At 40.4% G+C, this 26,928-nt stretch overlaps 1 protein-coding gene across 2 annotated transcripts in view; it reads right to left on the reverse strand.

The window, feature by feature from the left end:
* LOC127395172 (transcription factor RFX3-like) overlaps positions 1-26,928 on the reverse strand; it is a 149,620-nt gene that overhangs the window by 30,950 nt on the left and 91,742 nt on the right. The window contains exons 5-7 of one of the 2 annotated variants that reach the window (XM_051641700.1): positions 23,338-23,412; positions 12,310-12,491; positions 11,431-11,550 (exon numbers count right to left, since the gene is read on the reverse strand). In XM_051641700.1, coding sequence (XP_051497660.1) covers positions 11,431-11,550; positions 12,310-12,491; positions 23,338-23,412 — 377 coding nt within the window. Of the gene's footprint in view, positions 1-11,430; positions 11,551-12,309; positions 12,492-23,337; positions 23,440-26,928 lie in introns of both variants that reach the window. The other variant, XM_051641699.1, reaches the window with a different exon arrangement.

Below are 26,928 nucleotides of genomic sequence, written 5' to 3' on the forward strand. Positions count from 1 at the left end.
GGATGGAAAAGTAAAAGAGATCACCTTAGGTATGCCAATTTTGTGCCAAATTTGGAAAAAATCTCCCTTTAAGGGATCCCTAGAAAATTTGGGAATAAAGTGAATGAAGAGGTCAGAGGCAGATGAAACATGGAATGAACCGTTGAGAGGAGTAAAATTGGCTGGGCTCTAGAATCCCTCTTAATTCCCATAGCATCATATAGAAACGGAATGGCTCTATTGACTGACTGGACAGGTGGAAAAGCTGGTGAACATCATCAAGAAAGGATTTAGATAATTGAATTTGCAGTTACAGGCAACCTCAAGAATGACTTTACAGAATGGAATGGCATTGGATTTACTGAAAGAGCATGGGGTTTGTGGATACCTAAGAGGCAGAGTGGACTATTGTTGTATACACATTCCAAATGTAACTCAGGATGTGGAATATGATTTAGAAATATTAGGGAAGATCAGAGAAGATATCCTGGTTTGAGCCAGGATGAAGCCAATTTTCCTTTTACTGATTTTTTTTTTTTTTCCTTCAGTAAGCTTTCTTTTAACTAGTCACAGTGTGTTCTAACTAAGGGTGATAAGACAGTGGAATGTTTTTCTAACTGCTGGGTCTTCAAGGTCGCATCTTTTACTCTGCCAGCTCAGACACTACGGGGAGATCTATGACCCCCCCCCCGTAGGAGGCTGAGTTAGACAGACAGGAAAATTGGCCAGAGATATTCCATTCCATATATCTACGTAAGCTCAGAGGAAGATTAGAGATCACAGAAGACAACTTCCTTCCTGCTTCTTCTTCTCTTCTCTTCCATCCATGGCCAGAGTCCAGGGAGGACTCCGTCCATCCATCACCATCGACCCTTAGGCTCGAGCTCTCCTGACCCTCATAACTCTCTGCTTTCTCCAGCAGCAGCTCCTGAATTTCTCGAGACTGTTCCAGCTAAGGGGTGTGCTGTGGGAGTTGCTTGGGGGTGGGGGGAGATGAGAGGCTTTTGCTCATATCTGAACATATTTGTATATAATTGTATATATATATTTTCTTATATCATTCATTTGTGTTTAATTAAAGCTGTGTAGTTTAGTTTTCAATCCAGCCAAGTCTCTCTCTTTTTCTCTCTCTCCTTCCCTACCTGGGTGGGAGGGGGAGGGGATCAAGAGCATTGTTGTCTAACCCGAGCCAAACGGTGGCACTAGAAAATCCGAGAAGATATGTCAGAGGACTTGATAGATAAGATTTTTAGTGGATTAGGCTGGAATCTGAGTTCATGGATAAAATAATTAATTGGCACCTTATATGTTTTATTACTATCTTAATGATAATGTTGATATCTTCTTGTTTGAAAAGGCAAATTGACAGCAAAACTGTGTTTAATTGTATGATTAAAAGTGCAGTATTGAGACAACAAGATGAAAGAGAAATGACAAGGCTCCCACCAGCATATAGTGAAGCAAAACTGTAGTAATATGCTCTAGTGTGAAAGTATTGAAATAATTTTCAAAACTTTCAAAGGGGGGAAATGTTACTGAATTGAGTCGATTTTGATTCTTGGGGTTGGGGGGCGGTGTGTTTTGGCCTGGTCAGGTCTAGTTTGGCCTAATTAAGATAAGGCCTTAGGAGAAACTCTTCTGTTCTCATAGGAATCATATGGGGGGGGGGGGTGATTGTGTTTCACTTGAATAGTCCCAGAAACCACATGCAGTAGGCAAGTAGTACAAGTAGCTAAGTCTAATGTTGCATAAAGAGTAAGATATGCTTAAGCAGCTACTGTGTAAAGAATACTACAATGATCTTGAAGCTATTACATGGTAGCCAAGGTCACAGTAACCAGTTATGCTACTTGAATATCCCCTTTCCCCATCCCAACCTGGTTTGAATTTCAGGGACCAATTAGGTGTTAGAAATGAATATGTATGAAGTTATGTAATTCGAAGGGGCCAATCAATGCAAAGGTTAAACTTCATGAGTAATTAAAAGTAGAGAACTACATGCATTTATATGCTAAATCATTAAAACAATAGAAATTGAATATATAAAAACCTGTTGATTGTAATGCAACTCAGCATACGCTGGGTGGAGCTATCCCCTGTATCCTCAGCGCTTTAATAAAGAAGTGTGCTTATCTGCATCACATTGGTGTTGATAAGTTATTTTCGTCCTATTTGGTGACATTGGGAGGCAAAGGAATTTAAATAATTTTAAAATGTAACAAATGTCTCATGAGCTCAAAGGATCTGAGAAGGCTACTTAAACTAAGTAGCTCAACTCAGTTTTTCTGCAAATTTTGTTGCTTCCTTGTAGTTGCTGTGATGACAATATTCAAATACTGAGTCTCAATGTGTAGTATTACCTCAAAAATCCATTTATTGCACTTACATAATTTATTGGTAGTCTCTGTTTTCATTTAAAAGAAAAACTTATACTGTTCTGGTTTGCTGAAAAATAAACTAAGAGCTTTAGAAGCAGAAACCAAACTAAGCTCTAATAATGTATTTGTGTTTTTTCTTTTGCTTTTATTCAGCACAATATTTTGTTTTGATATTACCTTATTAATAATCTCTTTTTGTGAGATCCATTTGCTATTAAACATCACACCTGTGTTTGACACAGAACTGATAGATAATTTCAGGGAATCACAGGTTGTTTAACCTCACTTCAGTCCTAAGAAGGTGATGGAGCAGCTAATCCTGGGAACCATTTCCAAATACATGGACCAGAAGGTCAGCATGGATTTACCAAAGGGAAGCCATGTTTGATCAACTTGATAAACTTCTACAATGAAATTACTGGCCTGGTAGATGAGGGAAGAAGCTGATGAAATATGGGCTGGATGAGAAGACAGGTGCATTGAGAACTGGCTGAATGGCTGTATTGGGTTTATGTGGCAAGGTTTTGGTAGTGGGGGGGCTACATGGGTGGCTTCTGAGAGGAGACACCAGGAGCTGTCCCTATGTCAGACAGAGCCAGTTCCATCCAGCTTCCAAGATGCTGCTGGCCAAAGCTAAGGTGATCAGTGACATTCATGTCACTTCTGTGAAAACATATTTAAGAAAGGGTAAAAAAACTGCTGTGCAACAGCAGCCAGGAGAGAGGAGTGAGAATATATGAGATAAATAACTCTGCAGACACCAAGGTCAGTGAAGAAGGAGGCGGAGGTGCTCCAGGCACTGGAGCAGAGATTCCCCTGCAGCCTGTGGTGAAGACCATGGTGAAGTAGGTTGTACCCCTGCAGCCCATGGAGATCAACAGTGGAGCAAATATCCACACTGCAGCCCATGAGGAACCCACACCAGAGCAGGTGGATGTGCCCTGAAGGAAACTGCAGCCCATGGAGAGTCCATGCTGGAACAGGTTTCTGGCAGAAACTGTAGCCCATGGGGAGGAGCTGATGCAGGAGTAGGTTTTCTGGTATCCTTAGCTGCATTAGGCAAAGCAGGTGGAGAGACATGATCCTTCCCCTGTGTTCAGCACTGGTGAGGCCACACCTCGTGTACTGTGTCTAGTTCTGGGCTCCCCAGAACTAGAGAAACATGGACATATTGGAGAGAGTCCAGCGAAGGGCAATGAAGACGATGAAGGGACTGGAGCATCTCTCCTATGAGGAAAAGCTGAGAGAGCTGGGACTGTTTAGTGTAGAGAAGGCTCAGGGGGGGCATCTCATCAATGTATGTAAATACCTGAAGGGAAGGTGCAAAGAAGATGAAGTCAGGATCTTTTCAGTGTTGCCCTTTGAAAGCAGAAGAGACAATGGGTACAAGCTGAAACACAGGAGGTTCTCTCTGAACATCAGGAAACACTTTTTCACTGTGAGGGTGACTGAGAACTGGAGCGGGTTGCCCAGAGAGGTTGTGGAGTCTCCCTCCTTGGAGATATTTAAAAGTTATCTGGACATGGTCCTGGTCAACTGGCTTTAGGTGGTTCTGCTTGACAAGGGGGAGTTGGACAAGATGACTTCCAGAAGTCCCTTCCAACCTCAACTATTCTTTTGTGATTCTGTGCATTCAATTATTTAAACATCCTGGCATTTCCTTCCCATAAAGCATCTAGCAGCAGTATGTCAAAGGCAAACCAACCTTCCATTTTGAACTCTGAGCCATACAGCAGTTCCAGTTGAAAGGCAGGGCTATTGCCTATATAGGTGAGGCAAGACCCTACCCTTCTATTCCAATACAAAGGTGCTTTAAATCTCTTGATCTGTGTCTGTTGTGTCCAAGCTACTGTCTCAGCTGGGAGATAGGACTGTTAGCAACAGTCATCTGTAGTTTACATTTACTATTTTTTTTAATTTTTTATTAGAACAGAGAAGTAGCACTCCCATAGCTCATGTTGACCACAACTGGGACTTGGGAACTGGCAGCACCAACTTTGAATTAGCTCAATGATTGTTGCCACTCAACTGAAATTCATATCTGAAATCTCAGACCCTGAATTCAGGCCCATGTCAAACATCAAATGCAAGCATACCTCTGGCAGGTCTTTGGATATATTAATGTTTGTGGTGGGTTAGCCTTGGCTAACAGTGAAACTCACACTCCCCTGCCACAATGAGTTAGATGAAGAAAGTAGGAAGAACAAGAGCAAGAAAGCATTGCTTACCAATTACTGTTGTGGGCAAAACAGACTCAACTTGGGTAAAATTAATTTATTGCCAATTAAAAAAATATGTAATTACTAGTTTGGGTAGCAGGAAACAAAAATATATTAAAACATCCTCCTGTATTTCCCAGGCTCAGCTTCATGCCTTCATTCCAGATGCCTCTTCTCCCTCCCTTGTTATTGTCACAGGTTACATGCAATCCCTTCAGCGAGTCAATGAGCAACTCAAGGAGGTGGGTGGGAGGGTGTTATGGTAAGTACCATAAGAGTATATCTCTGTTGCTGCTCCTCCTCACAATTCTCTGCTCTGGCATGGGTTCTCCATGGGCTGTAGTTGCTTCACAAAATATCCAACCGCTCCAGTGTGGTCTGTTCCACAAGCTGCTATATGAATACTGATTCTGGTGCCATGGAGCACCTCCTTCCCCTCCTTTTTCTCTGACCTTGGTGCTTGTACTGCTGTTTCTCACTTTTTTTTCCCCCCTCCTCCTCTGCATGTCTGGTGTTTTTGCCCTGTCTTAAGTATGTTTTCACAGAGGCACCACCAATTTTGTTGATTGGCTCAGCTTTGGCCTGCATTGGGTCTGTTGCCAAGCCAGCTAGTACCAACTATGTCCAACACAGGGCAGTCCCTTACCCACTACCAAAACCTTGCTACATATACCCAATACAATGTGACACAAGTAAGAAAGGTGCATGACCTTTCAAATTAATAAAGAAAGAAGAAAATGGATCTGTAGTACAAATTCAGCCTACACTGTTTGTCAAGAAATCAGTGGTGTCCTGGTTTGAGCCAGGATGAAGCCAATTTTCCTTTTACTGATTTTTTTTTTTTTTTCCTTCAGTAAGCTTTCTTTTAACTAGTCACAGTGTGTTCTAACTAAGGGTGATAAGACAGTGGAATGTTTTTCTAACTGCTGGGTCTTCAAGGTCGCATCTTTTACTCTGCCAGCTCAGACACTCACTACGGGGAGATCTATGACCCCCTGTAGGAGGCTGAGTTAGACAGCAAAATTGGCCAGAGATATTCCATTCCATATATCTACGTAGGCTCAGAGGAAGATTAGAGATCACGGAAGACAACTTCCTTCCTGCTTCTTCTTCTTCCCTTCTCTTCCATCCATGGCCGGAGTCCAGGGAGGACTCCGTCCATCCATCACCATCGACCCTTAGGCTCGAGCTCTCCTGACCCTCATAACTCTCCGCTTTCTCCAGCAGCAGCTCCTGAATTTCTCGGGACTGTTCCAGCTAAGGGGTGTGCTGTGGGAGTTGCTGGGGGTGGGGGGAGGTGAGAGGCTTTTGCCCATATCTGAACATATTTGTATATAATTGTATATATTTTCTTATATCATTAGTGTTTCATTAAAACTGTGTAGTTTAGTTTTCAATCCAGCCAAGTCTCTCTCTTTTTCTCTCTCTCTTTCTTTCTCTACCTGGGTGGGAGGGGATCAAGAGCATCGTTGTCAAACCTGAGTCAAGCAGTGACATCGGGAACTAGAAGCGTCTGTCCAATTAAATGCAATTGATGGAGGGGAGGTAAAATTGATACAACTGAACAGAAAACGGTACCAGAGTTGACAGCTGATTCTAAAGTACAAAAGATAAATAACATTTCCCAATGTGAGTCATCAGAAGATAGAAGGAAACATTTATGATTTGCTCTGAATATCATCTTATAAGAGAATTATTGCACAGATGTTACATTTTTTTAATTTAAAAAAAATTAGAAATGTTAATAAAAATAGAAAATAAGAATATGACTTCTAATGACTCAAATTATAGTATTAAGTTATTTATGATGTTAAAAAAAGAATCATAGAATTGTTTTGGTTGGAAAAGACATTTAAGATCAATCATCAAGTCCAACTGTTAACCCAGTACTGCCAACTCCACCACTAAACCATGTCCCACATCTATGTATCTATTATATACCTCCAGGGATGGTGACTCCACCATTTCCCTGGGAAGCCTGTTCCAATGCTTGACAAGCTTTTCAGTGAAGAAATAATATCCAATCTAAACCTCCCCTGGCACAAATTTAGGCCATTTCCTCTTGTCCTATCACTTGTTACTTGGGAGAAGAGTTCAACCTCCACCTTGCTACAACCTCTTTTCAGGTAGTTGTAGAGGTCTCCCCTCCTTTTTTCCAGGCTAAACGATCTCAGTTCCCTAAGCCACTCCTCATAAGGTCAATGATCTAGACCCTTCACCAACTTTGTTGCCCTTCTCTAGACTTGCTCCAGCACCTTGATGTTCGTCTTTTAGTGGCGGCCTGAAACTGAACACAGAATTCAAGGTGAGGCCTTACCAGTGCTGAGTACAGGGGGACAATCACTTCCCTAGTCCTGCTGGCCATGCTATTTCTGATACAAGCCAGGATGCTGTTGGCCTTCTTGGCCACCTGGGCACACTGCTGGCTCATATTCATCTGGTTATTGACCAAAGCCTCTAGGTCCTTGTCCACTGGGCAGCTTTCCAAGCCTGTAGTGTTGCATGGGGTCATTGTGGCCCAAGTGCAGAACTTGACACTTAGCCTTGTTGAATCTCAATTGGCCTTGGCTTATTGATCCAGCCTGTCCAGATCCCTCTGTAGAGCCTTCCTATCCTCAAGTAGATCAACACTCCAGCCCAATTTTATTTCATCTGCAAACTTACTGCGTATACACTTGATCCCCACATCCAGATAATTGATAAAGATATTAAAGAGAACTGGCCCAAATACTGAGCCCTTGGGAATACCACTTGTGACTGGCCACCAACTGGATTGAACTCCATTCACCACAACTCTTTGGGCACAGCCATCCAGCCACAGTTTTTTTACCCAGCAAAGCGTACACTAGTCCAAGCCATGAGAAGCAAATTTCTCCAAGTGCATGCTGTGGGGAACTGTGTCAAAGTCTTTACTAAAGTCTAGGTAGACAATATCCACAGCCTTTCCTTCATCCACTAAGCGGGTCACCTTGTCATAGATGGAGATGAGGTTTGTCAACCAGGACTTGCCTTTCCTAAACCTGTGCTGACAGCCTGATTGCCTTGTTTTCATTTATGTGCTGTGTGATAGCACTCAAGATGATCTACTCCATAACCTTCCCTGGCACCAAGGTCAGGCTGACAGGCCTGTAGTTCCCCAGATCCTCCTTCTTGTAGATTGGGGTCACATTTGCCAATCTCCATACAACTGAGACCTCCCCGGTTAGCCAGGACTGCTGACAGATGATGGAAAGTGGCTTGGTGAGCACTTCCACCAGCTCCCTCAGTGCCCTTGGGTGGATCCCATAGACTTCTGCATGTCCAGGTGTCCTGGTTTGAGCCAGGATGAAGCAACTTTTCCTTTTACTGATTTTTTTAGTATTTTTTTTCCTTCAGTAAGCTCTCTCTTAACTAGCAGCAAGTGTTCCAGCTAGGACTGATAACTCTGGAATGTTTATGTTACTGCTGGGACACCAAGGTCACATCTTTGCCCTGCCGGTTCAGACTCGACTGGGAGATCTGTGACCCCCCCCTGTAGGAGGCTGAATTAGACAGACAGCAAAATTGGCCAGAGATATTCCTTTCCATATATCTACGCAAGCTAAGAGGAAGGTCAGAGATCACAGAAGGCAACTTCCTTCCTTCTTATTTTTCCCTTCTCTTCCGTCCGTGGCTGGTGTCCAGGGAGGACTCCATCCATCACCGTCAACCCCTAGGCTGTGCATCCTTCAACCTTCATAACTCTACACTCTCTCTAGCAGCCATCTGGGACTTTTCGGACTGTTCCCAGCTAAGAAGAGTGCCATGGGAGTTGCTGGGGGTGGGGGGAGGCAATAGGGGTTTGCACATTCCTGAACACATTTGTATATAATTGTACATATTTTCTATCACCATTAGTGTTTAATTAAAGCTGTCTAGTTTAGTTTTCAATCCAGAGTCTCTCATTCTCTCTCTCCTTCCCTACCTGTGTCAGAGGGGTAGGGGATCGAGAGCATTGTTGTCCCTGATTTATTTGCCCATCTTGAGTCAAACTGTGACACCAAGTGGCATAGCAAGTCACTAACCCTTTGTCCTTGGATTTTGGGGGCTTCATTCTGCTCCCCTTCCCTTTCTTCCAGCTCAGGGGACTGGGTACCCGCACAACAGCTGTTTTTGCTGTTAAAGACGGAGGCAAAAAAGGCATTAAGTACCTCAGCCTCCTCATCCTTTGTCACTGTGTTTCCCCCTGCATCCCATAAATAATGAAGATTCTCCTTAGTCCTCCTTTTGTTGCTAATATATTTGTAGAAACATTTTTTATTGTCTTTTATGGCAGTAGCCAGATTAAGTTCTAGTTGGGCTTTGCCCTTCTAATTTTCTCCCTGCAGAACCTCACAACATCTTTGTAGTCATCCTGAGTGGCCTGTCCCTTGTTCCAAAGGCCGTAAACTCTCCTTTTTTTCCCCTTAATTGCAGACAGATCTCTCTATTCATCCAGGCTGCTCTTCTTCCCTACTGGCTCATCTTTTGATACAGGGGTACGGCCTGCTCCTGTGCCTTTAAGACTTCCTTCTTGAAGAATGTCCAGCCTTCCTGGACTCTTTTGCCCTTCCGGATTGCCTCCCAAGGGACTCTGTTGACCAGGCCCCTAACCAGGCCCAAGTCTGCCCTCCGGAAGTCCAAGGTAGCAGTTCTGCTGACCCCCCTCCTTACTTCTCCAAGAATTGAAAACTCCATAATTTAATGATTGCTGTGCTCAAGAGCTCAAGATGGCCTCCAACCATTGCATCACCCACAAGTCTTTCTCTGTTTGCAAACAGCAGGTCCAGTGTGATGCCTTCCCTAGTTGGCTCACTCACCAGCTGTGTCAGGATGTTATCTTCCACACACTCCAGGAACATCCTAGACTGTTTTCTCTTTGCTGTATTATGTTACCAGCAGATATCTGTGAAGTTGAAGTCCCCCATGAGAACAAGGGCTATCAATCGTGAGACTTCTCCCAGCCGCTTATAGAATATTTTGTCTGTCTCTTCATCCTGGTTGGGTGGTCTATAACAGACTCCCACCATGATATCTGTCTTGTTGGCCTTCCCCCTGATTCTTACCCATAAACACTCAACCCTATCGTTACCATCATTAAGCTCTAGGCAATCAAAACACTCCCTAACATACAGGGCCACCGCCTCTCCTTCCTTGTCAATCTCTTCTGAAGAGTTTGTAGCCATCCATTGCAGCCCTCCAGTTGTGTGAATCATCCCACCATGTTTCCATGATGGCAACCATATCACTGAGGTGAGCAGCTCCAGTGTCAGCACAACCTGCATTGGAGCACTCTAGTGCAGTGCTAGAGTTCTGAATACTGTAAGATAAATTTTATACAAATATGCAGATGTCTACAAAACTTCTCAAATATTTACTGAGCATGCCTCAGAACTGTGGCAGAAGTCTTTAGTTTTGAAATACACAGTTTAAAAAAAATTAAAATGTAATGCAGCTTAATGCATGCTTTTGTTTGTTTGTTTGGTTTGTTTTTCTTACACCTGGCTCTTTTATCCTTTCCCCCACCCCCAAACCCTAACTTCTGAGGTCTAGTACATGCATGAGAATCTTGATATGCGTTCCAAATATATGTACACATTTCAGGGGAAAATTTGACAAAATTGTATCCCAAAAACTGCAAAATAACATTATCAACATAAATAAAATGTAATAGAAAATATCTCTACATTCTAGAGAACATCAAAATTGTATTAAACATGCTAGAATAAGAAATACTCATGTTTCATATATATAATTTTTTGTTTAAAATTGCTATTATGATAAGCATATTCCAATATGATTAAAATATTATGAAAACATCTACTCTTGCTTTTAAAATATCTAGTTTTCTATAAAAACATGTAAGTAACAAACTTCAAAGTTGGCAGTTTTTACACAAAACGTTGTATAGATAAGTTCATGAGTTCCAAATTTTTTCAGTGAAAATTTCAAATTTTTCTGTTGCATAAACATCTCTTATCTGAAAAGTATATTTTGCAAATAAGTTTTTCACCTTGTAAATACTACACAGTCAATCTAACTCCCTGCTCTCTGCATTTCATCCATTTAGAATGCCTGTGATTTGGAAATTTATTTTACTGAAATCTTTGCACACCTGAAGTGATTTAGGGGATGAACAAAGATCTTCAGAACTACTTTGTATAGATACTGTTGGGATGGAATAAATAAAGCAGATCCACAGTATTTTCATTAGTATCCAGTGAAAGGACAAAAGTCAATGGGCACAAATTGAAATACAGGAAATTCCACTTAAACATAAAACAATAATAGAATTATAGAATGCCAGGTTGGAAGAGATCTCAAGGATCACCTGGTCCAACCTTTCTAGGTAGGAACACAATTTAGATGAGATGGCCCAGCACCCTGTCAAGCTGTCTTAAAAGCATCCAGTGTTGGGGAATCCACCGCCTCCCTGAGGAGATTATTCCAATGCTGACTGTTTTCATAGTGAAAAATTTTCTTCTGGTGTCTAATTGGAATCTCTCCAGGAGTAACCCTCATCTTTTCAATGTGACTCCTTATAAAAAGGGAATCTCCATCTTCTTGATAGCCACCCTTCAAGTACTGAAATATGGCAATAAGGTCTCCCCTAAACCTTCTTTTCTCCAGGCTGAACAAACCCAGTTCTCTGAGCCTTTCCTCATACAAGGCTTCCCAGTCTTTTGATCATCTTTGTGGCCCTTCTCTGGAACCTCTTCTGCCTGTCCACATCTTTTTTGTATACCAGGGACTAGAACTGAACGCAGTATTCCAGGTTCAACTTTGCTACATAAATGAGGAAAGGTAAGTCTCCAAGAACTAGAAATATTAAAAAGTAGTTTCATTCAACACTGTACCTCTGTTTCTGCTGCATGGGTTGCTGTCTCATAGCCATATATTGCATGTCCTCTTGTAGCCGATTAAGGGGAGAATCTGGTTTGACACGAATCCCATAATAATGGTATTTGGAGTTCCCTCTTTATGAAAGAACAATAATAACATTAGTTTTATGCATATACATCATACTTCACAATTTGTCTTGACTGGAAAGCAGTACATAAAAGTTAGGCTCGACTTTCCTCTTACTCTAGTATAGAATTTGGTATAACTCCACCAACTTCTGGAAATCAGTTCACTTAAACTATATTTTCTAGCACTTTACCATTTAACTTCATTTAAATAGAATAAGGAAAGTAAAAACTAAAGAAATTATTTATGCAGTCATGGTGAATAAAACAATTCCATAAATGAGGTATGTGTGTGAGTGGGGTTTGTGTATGTTTCACTAGTCAACTTCAGTCCTGATCAGCTGGAGAGGAAGAACAGAATTGGGCTATCTGCATTCATGTTTATGTGAGTGCTATTGGTGTCTATGTGGGTGCTGGTAAAGGCATTGCTCTGTGTTAGCATGTATGGTTAGCTGTATTAGTGTCATGTGTATGTTTATCTGCAGCTTTGGAACACGTGTTCAGTTTCACTACTAGCTGGACCTGCAAATAGGAACAGCAGTAGCTGCATCCATTGGACTGAGATGGAAGGTATCTGTGCCTTAAGAGTACACAGAATCTGGCTATAGCAGACTGGGTCCTGAGTCCCCTGGGTCCTGAATTCCACTGGTTTTGGTAACTCCCTTAACAGTAAGGTTTTAAATTATTTTTTTTGCTTGCTTGTTTTTAGCATACAAGCTTCATGTTCACGATTATTATCAATATTTTCTATTATACTTTAACACAAACCTGGTTCCCAATCTTCTGGTCCGTAATCCCATGAAGATTGACCGTATGAGTTTTCCAAAGGAGGCAGCATTGACTGGATCTAGCTTGTGCTCCTGACAATGACGTAAGTAATGGTTGTAAAGGGTGCTTCTGGGGAGACTCACTCCTTCTGCAGTTTCATAGTTGTCTAAAAGCCATTGGAGCTATATCAAATATGAAAGAATGAACATATGTAAATTTGGTATTACTCTACTAAAAAAAATCTTAATTGTACAACACAGACTTCTGATTTTTTTAGACCACTCTTAAGGCCTGTTTAATATAGTGATGTTGTTCTTTAAGTAAATATAATATCTTTAAATCTCTTTCAATGCTAGATATGCCATGTCTTCGTATCTTTTAGAATTACAAGGAAATAACAAAACTCATTGCACTTGTGACCTCAGATAGCTCCACTTCTAAAAATGTTTCAGATTTGGTACCATACACTGACATTTTATTAAGGTATTTGTGCTTAGGAGACAAATTGTTTGAACTCCAAGGAAATAAAATAATTGATGTAACATTAATTTCAGGGAAAAACTAAAAGGAGTAAGTGAATACATTTTTAATTCTGGAATCTTATACTATTTCTCTTAATCTGAAATAAAAAAAAATAAAAATGAAAAAACCCCAGTATTTCATTTAACTGAATAGGGTAAATTTTCTTCCAGATACAAAGAAGAATCTAGCAAAAATAAGGTAACAAGCAATCTAGAGTACATGAAAAATAACTGGTACATCTATAAAATATTATGGGGCCAAACCCTTTCTTTTGTAGCTTGTTTGCCTTTCACTTCAAAGAGGAACAGAATTAGTTTGGGGTTTTTTTTCTGTGTAATTTAATGTAGAATTTTGGTGAGCGATTTTGGAAGCATGTATGCAGTTTCTAATACATTGTTGTACCTTCGTATAGCAAAAATAGTAAGTCACATATGCACAAAATGGTCACTTTCATGACATTTAAGATTATAGGAGAACAACAGAATAAAATGGAAATATTTTTATAGTGGTCATATGTAAATTCTGTGGTTTCAGATTTTTGGGAATGCTAACGTTTTACCTAGTTTACACCCCCCTCCCCCTTGGTTTCATATTCTTGGTATTTCCCTTTAATTTCAGCTTAAATAATTATAAAATTTTGTTTTCTGCTGGCATTTACTTCTTAATTGCTTAAGAAAGTAATTATACCAAAACAAATCAACATGAGCATCCAAATTTCCCAGGTTCACAAATCTTACCAAAACTCTGGTCTTAGTTTGAGCATCCATTAAAACCCCTAGCCATGGATTTAGTTTTAGCATGTGGAACAAATTTTTATTCTAACATGCTGGAGCCTCACACAGTTGCATTATCCATTTCAATTTTGTCCATCAAAGCAATTAATATGACCAAAATATGTGTTTAAAGTACAGTAATAGATATACAAAATTTATGTGACATTTAATACACTAATCTGCAGGATTATTTACTAATAGATCACTGAAAAAATTCTGTTCTACTAATGTTTGATATAACTTGTCATTTAAAAAACACAAGTATCAATATTTTAATGGCCATTATTCATTAAATAGGTTTCCACTCTGATCCTTCTTTATTGCAGAACTACTAGTAAACTTTAGATTATAATTAATATATTGAACATACAGATCTGTTTAAGTCAATTGTGAGCAATTTACTAAGCACAATACATGAAAAATGCAAAAAAAATTATTAGGAAAACTTTTAATCCAGATCTTTCAAAGACCATATTCATGTTTACTTTCTTACAGAAATCATCACCAGAACTATCATGCTTACGTTTCTAATAAAAGAGCTAGGTAAAGATGCAGGAGAAGCAAGACCTAACTGGTTCCAAGATGAGTACAGATAATGTTGTACTTCAAATAAACATAACAAAAAAGTATTGCTCATCATTAGTATATAAACTTGTAGATATAAACGCATTATTAAATTAAAGCCTTGACATTCACAAATGTAGAAAGATAAACTTGAGCATTTACAATTCTGAAAAAAAGCCTAGGAAAAATATTATTGTAAACTTCAGCTTTACTTGAGTGTATTAACAAAACCATTTCTCTAATCACCTAAGAATATCTTAATTATATCTTTCAACCTTTCCATTTAATCTATACTTATTAGATTATGGAATATGAGCTATTTCTGTTTTATGTCACAAAGAAAAAAAATTTGACAAACAAAATTATTTCCTAATTAACTTCTAAATATAACATTAGACTTTTTTCCAGGTGAATTAGAATGTATTAGGATTAATTCAGGTGCATTTTGCTAATTATCTGTATTTGAAAGATATTCTTTCAACCACAGCTTGGCATTAGCCAAAAAATGGGAAAGCAAAACCCAAGATAAGTACAAAATAAAGATTTTTGCTCTAGGGTGAATATATTTCAATAACAAAAACTTGAAGTGATTACTTGGTGGGTTACAGCCTGGAAAGAAGAGTGCCAATACTGAATACCAAGAAAAAAGGTAAATGATCTCCAGACATGATAAAGTTATTGCAAACAACCTTAAGCATATTTTTGTATTGGCAGAAAACTAATTATAAAATTGAAAAGTCCAGACTTTAATTTCTGACTTGTTGATTTATAATATTAACAACATTGGAAAAGTATAAAATGGTTTACACAGAACAAGTAAATTGACATAAACTTCAATGAAACATCAATATTATAAAACATTATATTATAAATGAGTTGAGTCAATTACATGCAGAAAGAAGTCAGGAAAGGAAATAAAATAGAGGAAAAAGAAAAAAAAATATTAAAATGAACAGGTATTAATTTAGGCAATAAATCACCAGCTTATGAAAGAAGATAGAACTAAAACCATATTTGAGTAATAGTTCAAGAAATGTTTTAAAAATAGGGAAAACGTCAAGTTTGACCAGGGTTGCACGAATTTATTAAAAAATTACTGAAACTAGGAATGAACAACTATTACAGCAAGATACATTAAGGTTTGTGTTTTTTTCACAGAATCAACAATTGATGTCTCTGTTTGTCTTTCAGTAGTTTTAAAAATACCTCAAAGCATGGAATCATTGTTTTGGTTGGAAAAGACCTTTAAGATCAAGTCCAACTGTTAACCTAACACTGCCAACTCCACCACTAAACCATGTCCCTAAGCACCACATCTACATGTCTTTTAAATACCTTCAGGGATGGTGACTCCACCATTTCCCTGGGAGGCTTGTTCTAGTGCCTGACAACCCTTTTAGTGAAGAAATTTTTCCTAATATCCAATCTAAACCTCCCCTGGCACAAATTTAGGCCATTTCCTCTCGTCCTATCACTTGCTACTTGGGAGAAGATACTGACATTCACCTCGCTGCAACCTCCTTTCAGGTAGTTGTAGAGACGGATAAGGTCTCCCCTCAGCCTCCTTTTCTCCAGGCTAAACAACCCCAGTTCCCTCAGCCCCTCCTCATAAGACTTGTTCTCCAGACTCTTCTCCAGCTCTGTTGCCATTCTCTGGACTTGTTTCAGCACCTCAATGTCTTTCTTGCAGCGGAGGGCCCAAAACTGCACACAGTATTTGAGGTGCAACCTCACCAGTGCTAAGTACAAAGGGATGATCACTTCGCTAGTCATGCTGGCAGCATGATTTCTGATCATAGAAACATAAAACTATTCAGGTTGGAAAAGACCCTTGGGATCACCGAGTCCAACCATCATCCCTACTCTACAAAGTTCTCCCCTAAACCATATCTACCAACACCACATCCAAACAACCATTAAACACATCCAGGGATGGTGACTCAACCACCTCCCTCAGCAGCCTATTCCAGTGTCTAACCACTCTCTATGAAAAAAATTTTCCTAATGTTCAGTCTAAACCTACCCTGTTGCAGCTTGAACCCATTACCTCTTATTCTGTTGCTAATTACCTGTGAAAAGAGACCAGCACCAACCTTTCGATGATGTCCTTTCAGGTAGTTGTAGAGACTGATGAGGTCTCCCCTCAACCTCCTTTCTCAAACTAAACATTCCCAGCTCCTTCAAGCGATCTTCATAAGATTTATTCTCTAGGCCCTTCACCAGCTTTGTTGCCCTCCTCTGTATTCACTCTAGCACCTCGATATCTCTCTTGAAGTGCCCAAAACTGGACGCAATACTCCAGGTGTGGCCTTACCAGTGCTGAGTACAGGGGGACAATCACCTCTCTCCAAGTCTCTCTGTAGAGCCTCCCTATCCTCATGCAGATCAACACTCCTGCCTAGCTTGGTGTCATCTGCAAACTTACTGATGATACACTCTATGTCCTTATCAAGGTCATCAATAAAGATGTTAAACAGAAATGGTCCAAACACTGAGCCCTGAGGAACACCACTTGTGACCGGCCGCTAGCTAGATTTTACTTCATTGACCACCACTCTTTGGGCCTTGCCGTCCAGCCAGTGCTTGATCCAACATATTGTGTGCTCATCCAGGCCATGAGCAGCCTTTTTTTTTTTTTTATGAGAGTTCTATGGGGAACCGTGTCAAATGCTTTTTGGAGGTCCAGATAGACAATATCCACAGCCTTTCCCTCATCCAATAGTCAGGTCATCAGGTCATAAAAGGAGATCAGGTTGGTCAGGCAGGACCTGCCTTTCATAAACCCATGCTGACTGGGCCTGATCCCCTGGTTATCCTCTATATGTCTTCTAATAACACTCAAGATGATCTGTTCCATGACCTTCCCTGGTACCGAGGTCAGACTGACAAGTCTGTAGTTTCCCGGATACAAGCCAGGATGCTTATCAGTTAAGAAACATCAGGATAAGATTACTATAAAAGATGGAAATCTTATTATTAGGAAGACATTTTCATAGAATCACAGAATGGTTTGGGTTGGAAGGGACCTTAAAGATCATCTAGATCCAACCCCCGACCATGGGCAAGGATACCATTCAAGTCATTCAAAGCCCCATTCAACCTGGCCTTTAACACTTCCAAGAATGAGTCACAGAATCACAGAATGTTAGGGGTTGGAAGGGACCTCTGAAGATCATTGAGTCCAATCCCCCTGCCAGAGAAGGACCAAAAAACTAGGGCAGATCACTCAGAAAGGCATCCAGACAGGTCCCGAAATTCTCCAGAGAAGGAGACTCCACAACCTCTCTGGGGAACCTGTTCCAGTGCTCTGTAACCCTCACAGTGAAGTTCTTCCTCATGTTGAGGTGGAACTTCCTGTGCTCGAGTTTGAATCCATTGCCCCTCGTCCTATCCCAGGGCACAAGTGAAAAGAGGATGTCCCTGCCTTCTTGATGCCCAGCCCTCATGTATTTATAGACATTAATTAGATCCCCCCTTAGTCTTCTCCTCTCTAGACTGAAAAGCCACAGGTCTCTTAGCCTTTCCTCGTAAGGCAGGTGTTCCAGTTCCTTAATTATCCTCATAGCCCTCCATTGGACTCTCAAGTAAATCCTTGTCCCTCTTGAACTGGGGAGCCCAGAACTGGGCACAATACCCCAAGTGAGGTCTCACCAGGGCCGAGTAGAGGGGGAGGAGAACCTCCCTTGATCTGCTGGACACACTCCTCCTAATGCACCCCAAGATACCATTGGCTTTCTTGGGCACAAGGGCACATTGTTGTCCCATGGATAACTTGTTGTCTACCAGGACTCCAAGGTCTTTCTCCATGGAGCTGCTCTCTAGCAGATCACTTCCTAGCCTGTACTGGTGCATTTTGTTGTTCCTTCCCAGGTGCAGGACTCTGCATTTGCTCTTGTTGAACCTCATTATATCCCTCTTTGCCCAGCTCTCCAGCCTGTCCAAATCTTGCTGAATGGCTGCACAGCCCTCAGGTGAATCAGCCAATCCTCCCAGCTTCGTGTCATCAGCAAACTTGCTGAGAAGACACTGTCCCATCATCAAGCTCATTGATACACATGTTGAACAGGACTGGACCCAGCACTGATCCCTGAGGGACTCCACTAGTTACAGGTCTCCAGCTGGACTCTTCACCATTGATCACCACTCTTTGGATTCTATTGTGTAGCCAGTTCTCAATCCATCTCACTGTTATTTTATCCCACACTTCCTGAGCTCGCTCACGAGGATGTTATGGGAGACTGTGTCAAAAGCCTTGCTAAGGTCAAGGTAGACTACATCTACTGGTCTCCCTCCATTTAGTCACAACATCATAGAAGGCTATCAGATTAGTCAAGCATGATTTCCCCTTGGTAAATCCATGCTGACTACTCCTGATAACCTTCTTCTCTTCCATGTACTTCAAGATGACCTCCAAAATGAACTGTTACATCATTTTTCCAGGAATGGAGGTGAGGCTGACTGGTCTGTAGTTTCCTGGATCTTCCTTCTTGCCCTTTTTGAAGACTGGAGTGACACTGGCTTTCCTCCAGTCCTCAGGTACCTCTCCTGTTTGCCATGATCTTTTTGAAAATGATGGAGAGTGGTAAGGCGATAACATCAGCCAGCTCTCTCAACACTCTTGGGTGCATCCCATCAGGGCCCTTGTGTACATTCAATTTACTTAACTGATCTCTGACCCACTCTTCATTGACTAGTGGGGAGTCTTCCCTCCTCCAGGCTTCCTCTCCTATATCCAGGGTCTGAAGTTTATAAGGGCTGGTTTTAGTAAAGTCTGAAACAAAGAAGATATTCAGCAGCTCTGCCTTCTCAGCATCCTCTGTTCTCAGAGCTCCCACCTCATTCAGCAGTGGGCCCACATTTTCCCTGTTCTTCCTTTTACTACTGATATATTTGAATAAGCTCTTTTTGTTCTCTTTTACTTTGCCAGTTTAAGTTCTAAGATGGCTTTGGCCTTTCTTGTTGCCTTCCTACATATCCTGACAACATCCCTATAGTCATCCACAACTTCTCTGGGAAACCTGTTCCATTGTTTCCCCAACCTCATCGCAAATAACTTTCTTCCTTATGTCCATCTACCCTTGTGGGAAACTGTTATTTTCTTCCCCACATAAGTCTAAACAAAAATGCCTTTTAAGCCAGAGAAGGCCTCTCCTGATTATCCCCAGCTAACGAACTAAACCAGACTTGCTTCTCAAGGACAACGGAACCCAAAACAACAGCTGTGGTCCGGGACAGAAAGGATGAGCGACAAGCCATCCTGTGCCCCTGGCAGTCACCACCCTAACTTGGGGCTCATGGACGCTCATTGGCTCTGGACAGTGACACTGACTGGACAGGTGGGTCAGGGGGTATAAAAGGTGGCGAGTGCAGCAGGTGGGCCCTTCCCTCCTCCCTGAGGCTCGTTCGGACGCTTTCTGCGTGGGACACCCCCCTGCTGCGGACACTGGTGCTGGGACCCTGCCTGCCTGCCTGCCCCGGGTCCAGCCTGAGCCTCAGCGCCGAGCGTGCCGGGGTCCCGAGCCCTGGGGTCGGGGCCGGAGCCCCCTCCCCGTGTTGCTGCCGCTTGAGAGGAAACCGACGGGCGCTGCACCCGCTGCCGAGAGGCTGCCCCTCCGACACCACGGACCTGCAGTCCTGCCTTCCGAGACAGGGCCGCCGACCCGGCGGGTAACATCACCACACACACATTCCTTTCCTCATACTGGCACACACAGCGCGACCTCTTAAGGAGGACTGAAGTCGGGCTTCCTTCCCTCCTCCCCTCCTCCCTTTGGTCCTTAACCCTCTCCCTCAAAAGCACAGGACCTCTTGCATTGCCTCCCTAAAGGCCACTTTCTCACTACATACATATTTATATCCCTGGTAGCCATTCACACCTGCATTGTCCCTAAACATCATCCCTCAGTTTGTGTTAACCCTTAATAAACCGATTAGTTTGTGGAGTAAATCTTGGCTTTAGAGGCAATTTCTGAGCGGGGGGGGGGGTGGGGGTGCTCTCTAACTACCACCCTGGAATACGGTCCCGCGGTGGCCGTTCCTCCGTGAGAGGCGAGTGCCATGTGTGACCCTCGGTCTTATTCAAAAAACCCTCCACATCGGGAGGGGGAGTCGCAAAAGCATCCTGACAGTCAGTAGCCTCTCAGTACTGGCTTGTGACAACCCTCTTCCAGTTTTAAACCATTGCCCCTTGCCCTGTCACTACAGGCCCTGGTAAAAAGTCTCTCTCCATTTTATAAGCTGCCTTTAAGTATTAAAAGGCCACAATATGATGTCCCTGGAGCCTTCTCTTCTGCAGGCTGAACATTCCAAACTCTCTCAGCCTTTCTTCATAGGAGAGATGTTCCAGCCCTCTGATCTTTTTCATGGCCCTCCTTGGACCCACTCTATCCCACTATCTATATAATTGATGAAGATTTAAAATAGTATTGGTCCTAGTACGGACCTCTGAAGGACACCACTCAATACTGATGTCCATTTGGACACTGAGCCGTTGACTGTAACACTTTGGATGTGGCCATCCAGCCAGTTCCTTATCCATCAAACCCATCTCTCCAATTTTGCAGCAAGAATGTTGGGGGGACCATATCAAAGGCCTTACAGAATTCCAGGTAGATGACACCCATAGCTCTTCCCTTGTCCACTGATGCAGTCACTCCCTTGCAGAAGGCCACTAGAGTAGTCAGGCACGATTTGCCCTTGCTGAAGCCATGTTGGCTGTATCTAATGACCTCCTTCTCTTCCTTATGTTTCAACATGTCTTCCAGGAGGAAGATGATCCATGATCTTTTAACTAGTGCATGACACAGGAAATAGGGGAATGCAGTCTTCTGATGTAGGAAAGCTTGTCTTTTAACTGTTATTGTTTTCAGTGTGAAGATTCTGGACTTCCTTGTCAGATTCAAGGCAGACTTATAAATTCTTTGTATATCTAAGTTTTAAGACAGATTTTTGGTATTTTGCAAAAAAAAAAAAATAAAAATCCTCCATTTAATTATATGGAAAAGAAATTCAGCACATTTCTAACATCAAAACAATTATTTTTAAAACATACAAAATTATCTAAAAGTCCTTCTTTACGTTTTACATTTTTATTTTTCCCTCACTTAATTTTAGCATTTTCTAAGAAAAGTAAATTATCTTATAAGAAATTGTATTGTCTCCTGTTGTCTTTTTATACAATGATGATAAACTTTGAGAAAACAATTTTGGTTTTCACCCTCATATTGCCACATTCTTAGAGGGGGAGGGGACGTCAACAAATCAAAATAAGTGTATAGCCTCTACCTAATATACTCATACACTCATATCACAACCAATATTTACATTTTCTGGTAAAGGAATACAATAATCTGAAAAAAATACATTTATGTTGGTTAGTAAGGCTGAGAAACAAAAAGGATGCAGTATGTATAGAAAGTTATTAGCATTAAAAAATGCAAAACTATACCAACTGACAAAAACCATGTTTACACAACATTTCAATAAAGACTAGCACTGTTTAAGCAAAAAAATAAATAAATTAATTAAACTGTGTTGGGTCACTGTGGTGAGGTTTTGGTAGTAGGGGAGAGGCCACAGGGGTGGCTTCTGTAAGAAGCTGCTGGAAGCTGCCACGGCTCCAAAATCCAGATCCGACTCTTGTCAAGGCCAAGCCCATCACCAACGGTAGATGCGCTTCTGCAGTTAACATATTCTAGAAGGGGAAAAAGAAACTGCAAAAAAGACCTGCAGGGCAGAGGAGAGGGGGAGGTGAGAGCAATACCTGAGCAGAGATAGCAAGGTCAGTGAGGGAGAAAGGGAGAAGGTGCCTGAGCAGAGGTTCTCCTGCAGCCCATGGTGAGACGGCAGGCTGTCCCCCTGCAGCCCATGGACAATGGACCAGCTTGTGAAGGACCATGGTGGAGCAGATGTGGACCTGCAGCCATGGAGGATCCTGCTCCAGGAGAGATGACGAAGCAGGCCTCGACTCTGTGGGAAACCTGTGCTGGAGCAGTCTGTTCCTGAAGGACTGCACCTTGTGGGAGGGACACGGAGGAGTTCATGAAGGACTCTCTCCTGTGGGAGGGACCCCACATTGGAGCAGGGAAAGACTGTGAGGAATCATTCTCCCTGAGGAGGAAGGAGTGGCAGAAAACACCATGTGACAAACTGACCATAAACCCCATTCCCTGCCCCCCTGCATTGCTGGGGAGGAGGTAGAGAAATTGGGAGCAAAGTAATTTGGGTCCAGGAAGAAGGGAGGGGATGGGGGAAGGTTTGGGTTTTTTTTAAAGATCTGGTTTTGTTTCTCTTTGTCCTACTCTGATTTGATTGGTGACAAATTGAAAAAGTCTGTTCTGCCCATAACAATAATTGGTGACTGAACCCTCCCTGTCCTTGTCTCAATCCATGAGCTTTTAGTTGGATTTTCTCCGCTTCATCCCACAGTTGGTGGAGTGAGTGAGTGGATGCATGGTTCTTTGTTGCTTTCTGGGCCTAAACCATGACATAAACTTTGAGCCTTTCTGCTTTACTTAGAAGTTATATTTAATGGCTTTACCACTATATTTGCAACCATATTCTTATGCAAACATCTTCAGCTTTCTCTTATGAAAAATTCCTAACTACAGTATTTGCAAAAACTGAACAAAGCAAGAGTCAGAAGAATAAAACATATTAGAGACTAACAGATTGTTGGTTTTTTTTAATCTTATAAAATGGGTCTTTAGAATTCTTATATTTTTATAAACTTATTCAGAATAATAGAAATATTAAAAAAGAAATCTGAAGAATATTTTTACGTCAAAATGTGTGCTGCTTCTTTCCCCCTTCACCTGTTCCTAAATTATTATAAGCAGGTACAGAAATTGTAGAAAATTATTTTTAAATGTCAAACCCAGACTATTTAAGAATTATTTGATTTTTTTTTCATTTACATTGGGACCTGCAGAAAAGGCAAATATATTAAGCTGTGTTAACACAATACAGAACCTAGAAAAGAAATGCACTCTACAATATGCCATGACAATTAACCTGACAAAATATAGTGACAGAAAATGTACATTACAAGCAACTAAAATAAAAATATTAAAAGCAAAAAGTAGCAATAAATTAAAACAAACATTTAGAGGCAGGCTAAGCATGCAGAACAAACAAGAGATTAGCTTTCATGAAAGAAGAGACAACTTACATGGCTGTTGAGAAGAGAGCTTCTGTGAGTAGAAAGACCATCAGACTTTTGCAGTGTCTCAATTGCCATTTCAATCTGATAATAGATGTCATTAAAACATGACTCAAGACAAGACAATAAAAAAAGCTGATCAGAAAAATTCTGATAGATTGCATTAAGCTCAACAGAAATATCTAGTTCAATCATGGCTAAGGGATATTTTCTACTTAAAGGCGTCATCCTAAAATCCCCATGAAGACAAGCCTCCCCAGTGAAGTCAGGGAGGCATTTTGCTTGCATATATATTGTAGGATTTTACTTTTAAAGTCCAATTTACCTGCTCATGAAATAAGAGAAGTGGATTTACCAGTAAGCTGCATTGCAAACAGTAAAAATTACTGAACAATCAGTGTTTTCAAAAATAGAAAAAAGAATCCCTGAATAAAATCCTAAGAAAGGCCTCAACGTTTCTTCCTCTTAAGTATTTGAGAAAGACCTGTTCACACTTTGAATGTGAATTAGAAACAAATTTCTGCTCTTTGCAACCATGGAGTAAAATCTCAGTCATTCAGTAGGTTTTTTGCCATTAGTTTAATTGGACAGGATATCACCCCTATAGTCTGTCAGAGCATTCTTTGAATATCCAAAGCTCTCAAAGTAAACAAAAATTGGAGATTTACACAGACAGCAAGATCCATCCTTAAAAAAAATCAGATGGGTTCAGAATAATATTTTTAAAAGGAAAAGTATTATATACCACTAATTATAGTATTACTCCTAATGCAAATGTGTAAAGACAACCATATTAATTCCCATTCTTCCCCCCCATATTAATGCATCTTTTTATTAACTCTATAATGTCAGCTTTAGGAATAAAATTACAATCTAACTGTGGTTTAGCTGCAGAGCTAGAATAGCAAAAACATTGAACATTGAAAGTGATGGAGACAATGGCATATACAGTAAAATAAGGCACATAATTAGCCACATTAAATGGAAAAACCCACAAAATCAATGGAAAACCATCTGTACATTTAAAACCACTTATTCTCCTTTAAGACAGTTTAGTCTTTAAACTCTTCTTTAGTTATTACAGTATTATCCAAAAAGTTGGTAAATTACAGTCAGTGAGTGTAATGGTAATAAATTAGTTCACTGAATATACAGCACAAAACTGGAAAATATTTCAGATTATATTTCAGTTAGTGCATACATACAATTTCTTTTCCCTTTTTAAAGGCTAATAAAATAGCATTTTTACTGTAGGAATTCTCAATGAAAGAAGGAAGTCTTTCTTGCAACTGTCTAATATTAGAAATATAACCCTTTTTATAAAGGCATACAAGTATCTGATTACTATGTAAAAAAATATACTTCAATATTACAAAAATAATGCTTGAATTCAGATTTTCTTGCTTCAGTGGAAAATACTATTAGGTCAAACTATTCAATCTGACAGAAAAGGTCAAATTTAAAAGGATACGGTATGCTAAAATTTAAAAGGTTAAGATTTCTTCATGCTAAGATCAGCTTACTATATCCTGCAACCATAGACTCTCCCATCATAACATGATATTATAACATGATACATAATTTGAATCATAATTCTGAATCTTACTCCACTGTTTGACAATACCTTGTCTACAGCAGTACTACAGGACTGAAGTCCTGCCTCCTGCTGCTCATTCCAGCTATGATGCTACCCTCTCACTTCACTGAGACAAATTTTTGTGGCTTGTTCAAAGAATCAGTCCTTAAAAATTATAAATTAAGAAGTGTTATATATATGTAAATATATGAAGAAACACTTCCCTGCTTTGGCAACAGCATAGCACTACAATGGGAACAAGGCACTGGGGAATATACATGAATATATGTCACCAATATTGCCACTGAAGACAATATACCTGTGGCCACATATCCATAGATTTTAAAACCAGAGATCTTAATGATTATTATGATAAACTTGCCTTATTTTTTTAATAATGTAGGTTAAGAAGTGTGCATTACCCCTAAAATTCACCATTAATTATGACATCAATCTCATGAAGTATTACTGAACTATAGCATGTCTTTCAGAAAGACAACTTATCTATGTTTGAAGTGATAGGTATTCAACATATTCTAGTGTAACCTTTTCCAATAGTAATTATTTTCATTATTAAACGTTTTGTACATTATTCCTTGTCTAAATTTTGATGAGTTGCATTTTGAGCTTTACCTGCTACTGAAATATCTCTTTGCCATCAGAAAACTTTTACCAATGCAGGCACCTAACCATATACAAAGTGTCTCTTAACCTTCTCTAGCATGTAAACAAAATAGCCTTAACTTGAAGACAGATTTTCCACACAGTGAATCATTTGTCTTGCTCATTTTGAAAACTTCTAACTACTTCTGGGTTCTCTCTCATTCCAATGTTTTGTTTTGTTTAAATCTCAAGCTTCTGGTAGGTTTGAGTTCTCAGGCTTTCAAAATGTTCTGTGTGAAACAGGCCCCTGCATGTTTGGGAAGTGCCAGCTACTTTAATGGCAAGTTATTAATGTGCAGAATCTGTTCCTTCAAGCTTTTAAGTCCAAAGTTAGAGCCAGGAACTTAGAATTTGTTTCTGGAAAAAAAAATTAGCATGAACTTAAGTTCACTTTTATTCAGAGTAGCATTTAAGCGTATATCCCAAATTAAATAGGGATTATCCTGAATAGTATCGTGTTTTTTTAAATTGAAGCCTTGAAATTTTGAGAAAAAAATATGAAAATAAATGTAACATTTTAAATTAAATTCTACACATAAAGAGATTAATTAATTGCATACCTGACATTTCTAAGGACAAGCAGTCAGAAGTTACAGGCATATTTACAACTGGAGTGCTAAATGACAAAAAAAAGAACACATCCATCTGTTTGAATGTGTGATCAGTCATACATGTTTTCTTTTTAAAAGACTAATTCAATAAGGAAAGACATAATTTATTAAGAAGTTTTGACTGATAACTGAAAAAAGTTATCATATCCACAACAACTCCAACCAAACTATGTTAAAAAGATCTGTATTGTGTCCTGGTTTGAATCAGGTTGAAGCCAATTTTACTGATTTATTTTTCCTTTAGAGAACTCTCTTTTAACTAGCAGCAAGTTTTCCAGCTAGTGGACTGATAATGCTGGAATGTTTATATTACTGCTGAGATGCCAAGGTCACTTTGCTTTGCTGCCTTAGATGCTGCAGGGAGCAGCCCATAGGGAGGAGTGGACTAGTTGGACATCAAAATTGACCAAAGTATTCCATTCCATATATCTACATAAGCTCGGTGTAAGGTCAGAGATGACAGAAGACAACTTCATTCCTTCTTCTTTGTCACCGTTTGACTCAGGTTTGACAACAATGCTCTCAGTCCCCTCCCACCCAGGTAGATAAGGAGAGAGAGAAAAAGAGAGAGACTTGGCTGGATTGAAAACTAAACTACACAGCTTCAATTAAACACTAATGATATAAGAAAATATATACAATTATATACAAATATGTTCAGATGTGTGCAAAAGCCTCTTGCCTCCCCCCACCCCCAGCAACTCCCACAGCACTCTCCTTAGCTGCAAACAGTCCCGAAGAATCCCAGAC

This window comes from Apus apus, chromosome W (genome assembly GCF_020740795.1).
Source record: "Apus apus isolate bApuApu2 chromosome W, bApuApu2.pri.cur, whole genome shotgun sequence".
NCBI classification, from domain to species: domain Eukaryota; kingdom Metazoa; phylum Chordata; class Aves; order Apodiformes; family Apodidae; genus Apus; species Apus apus.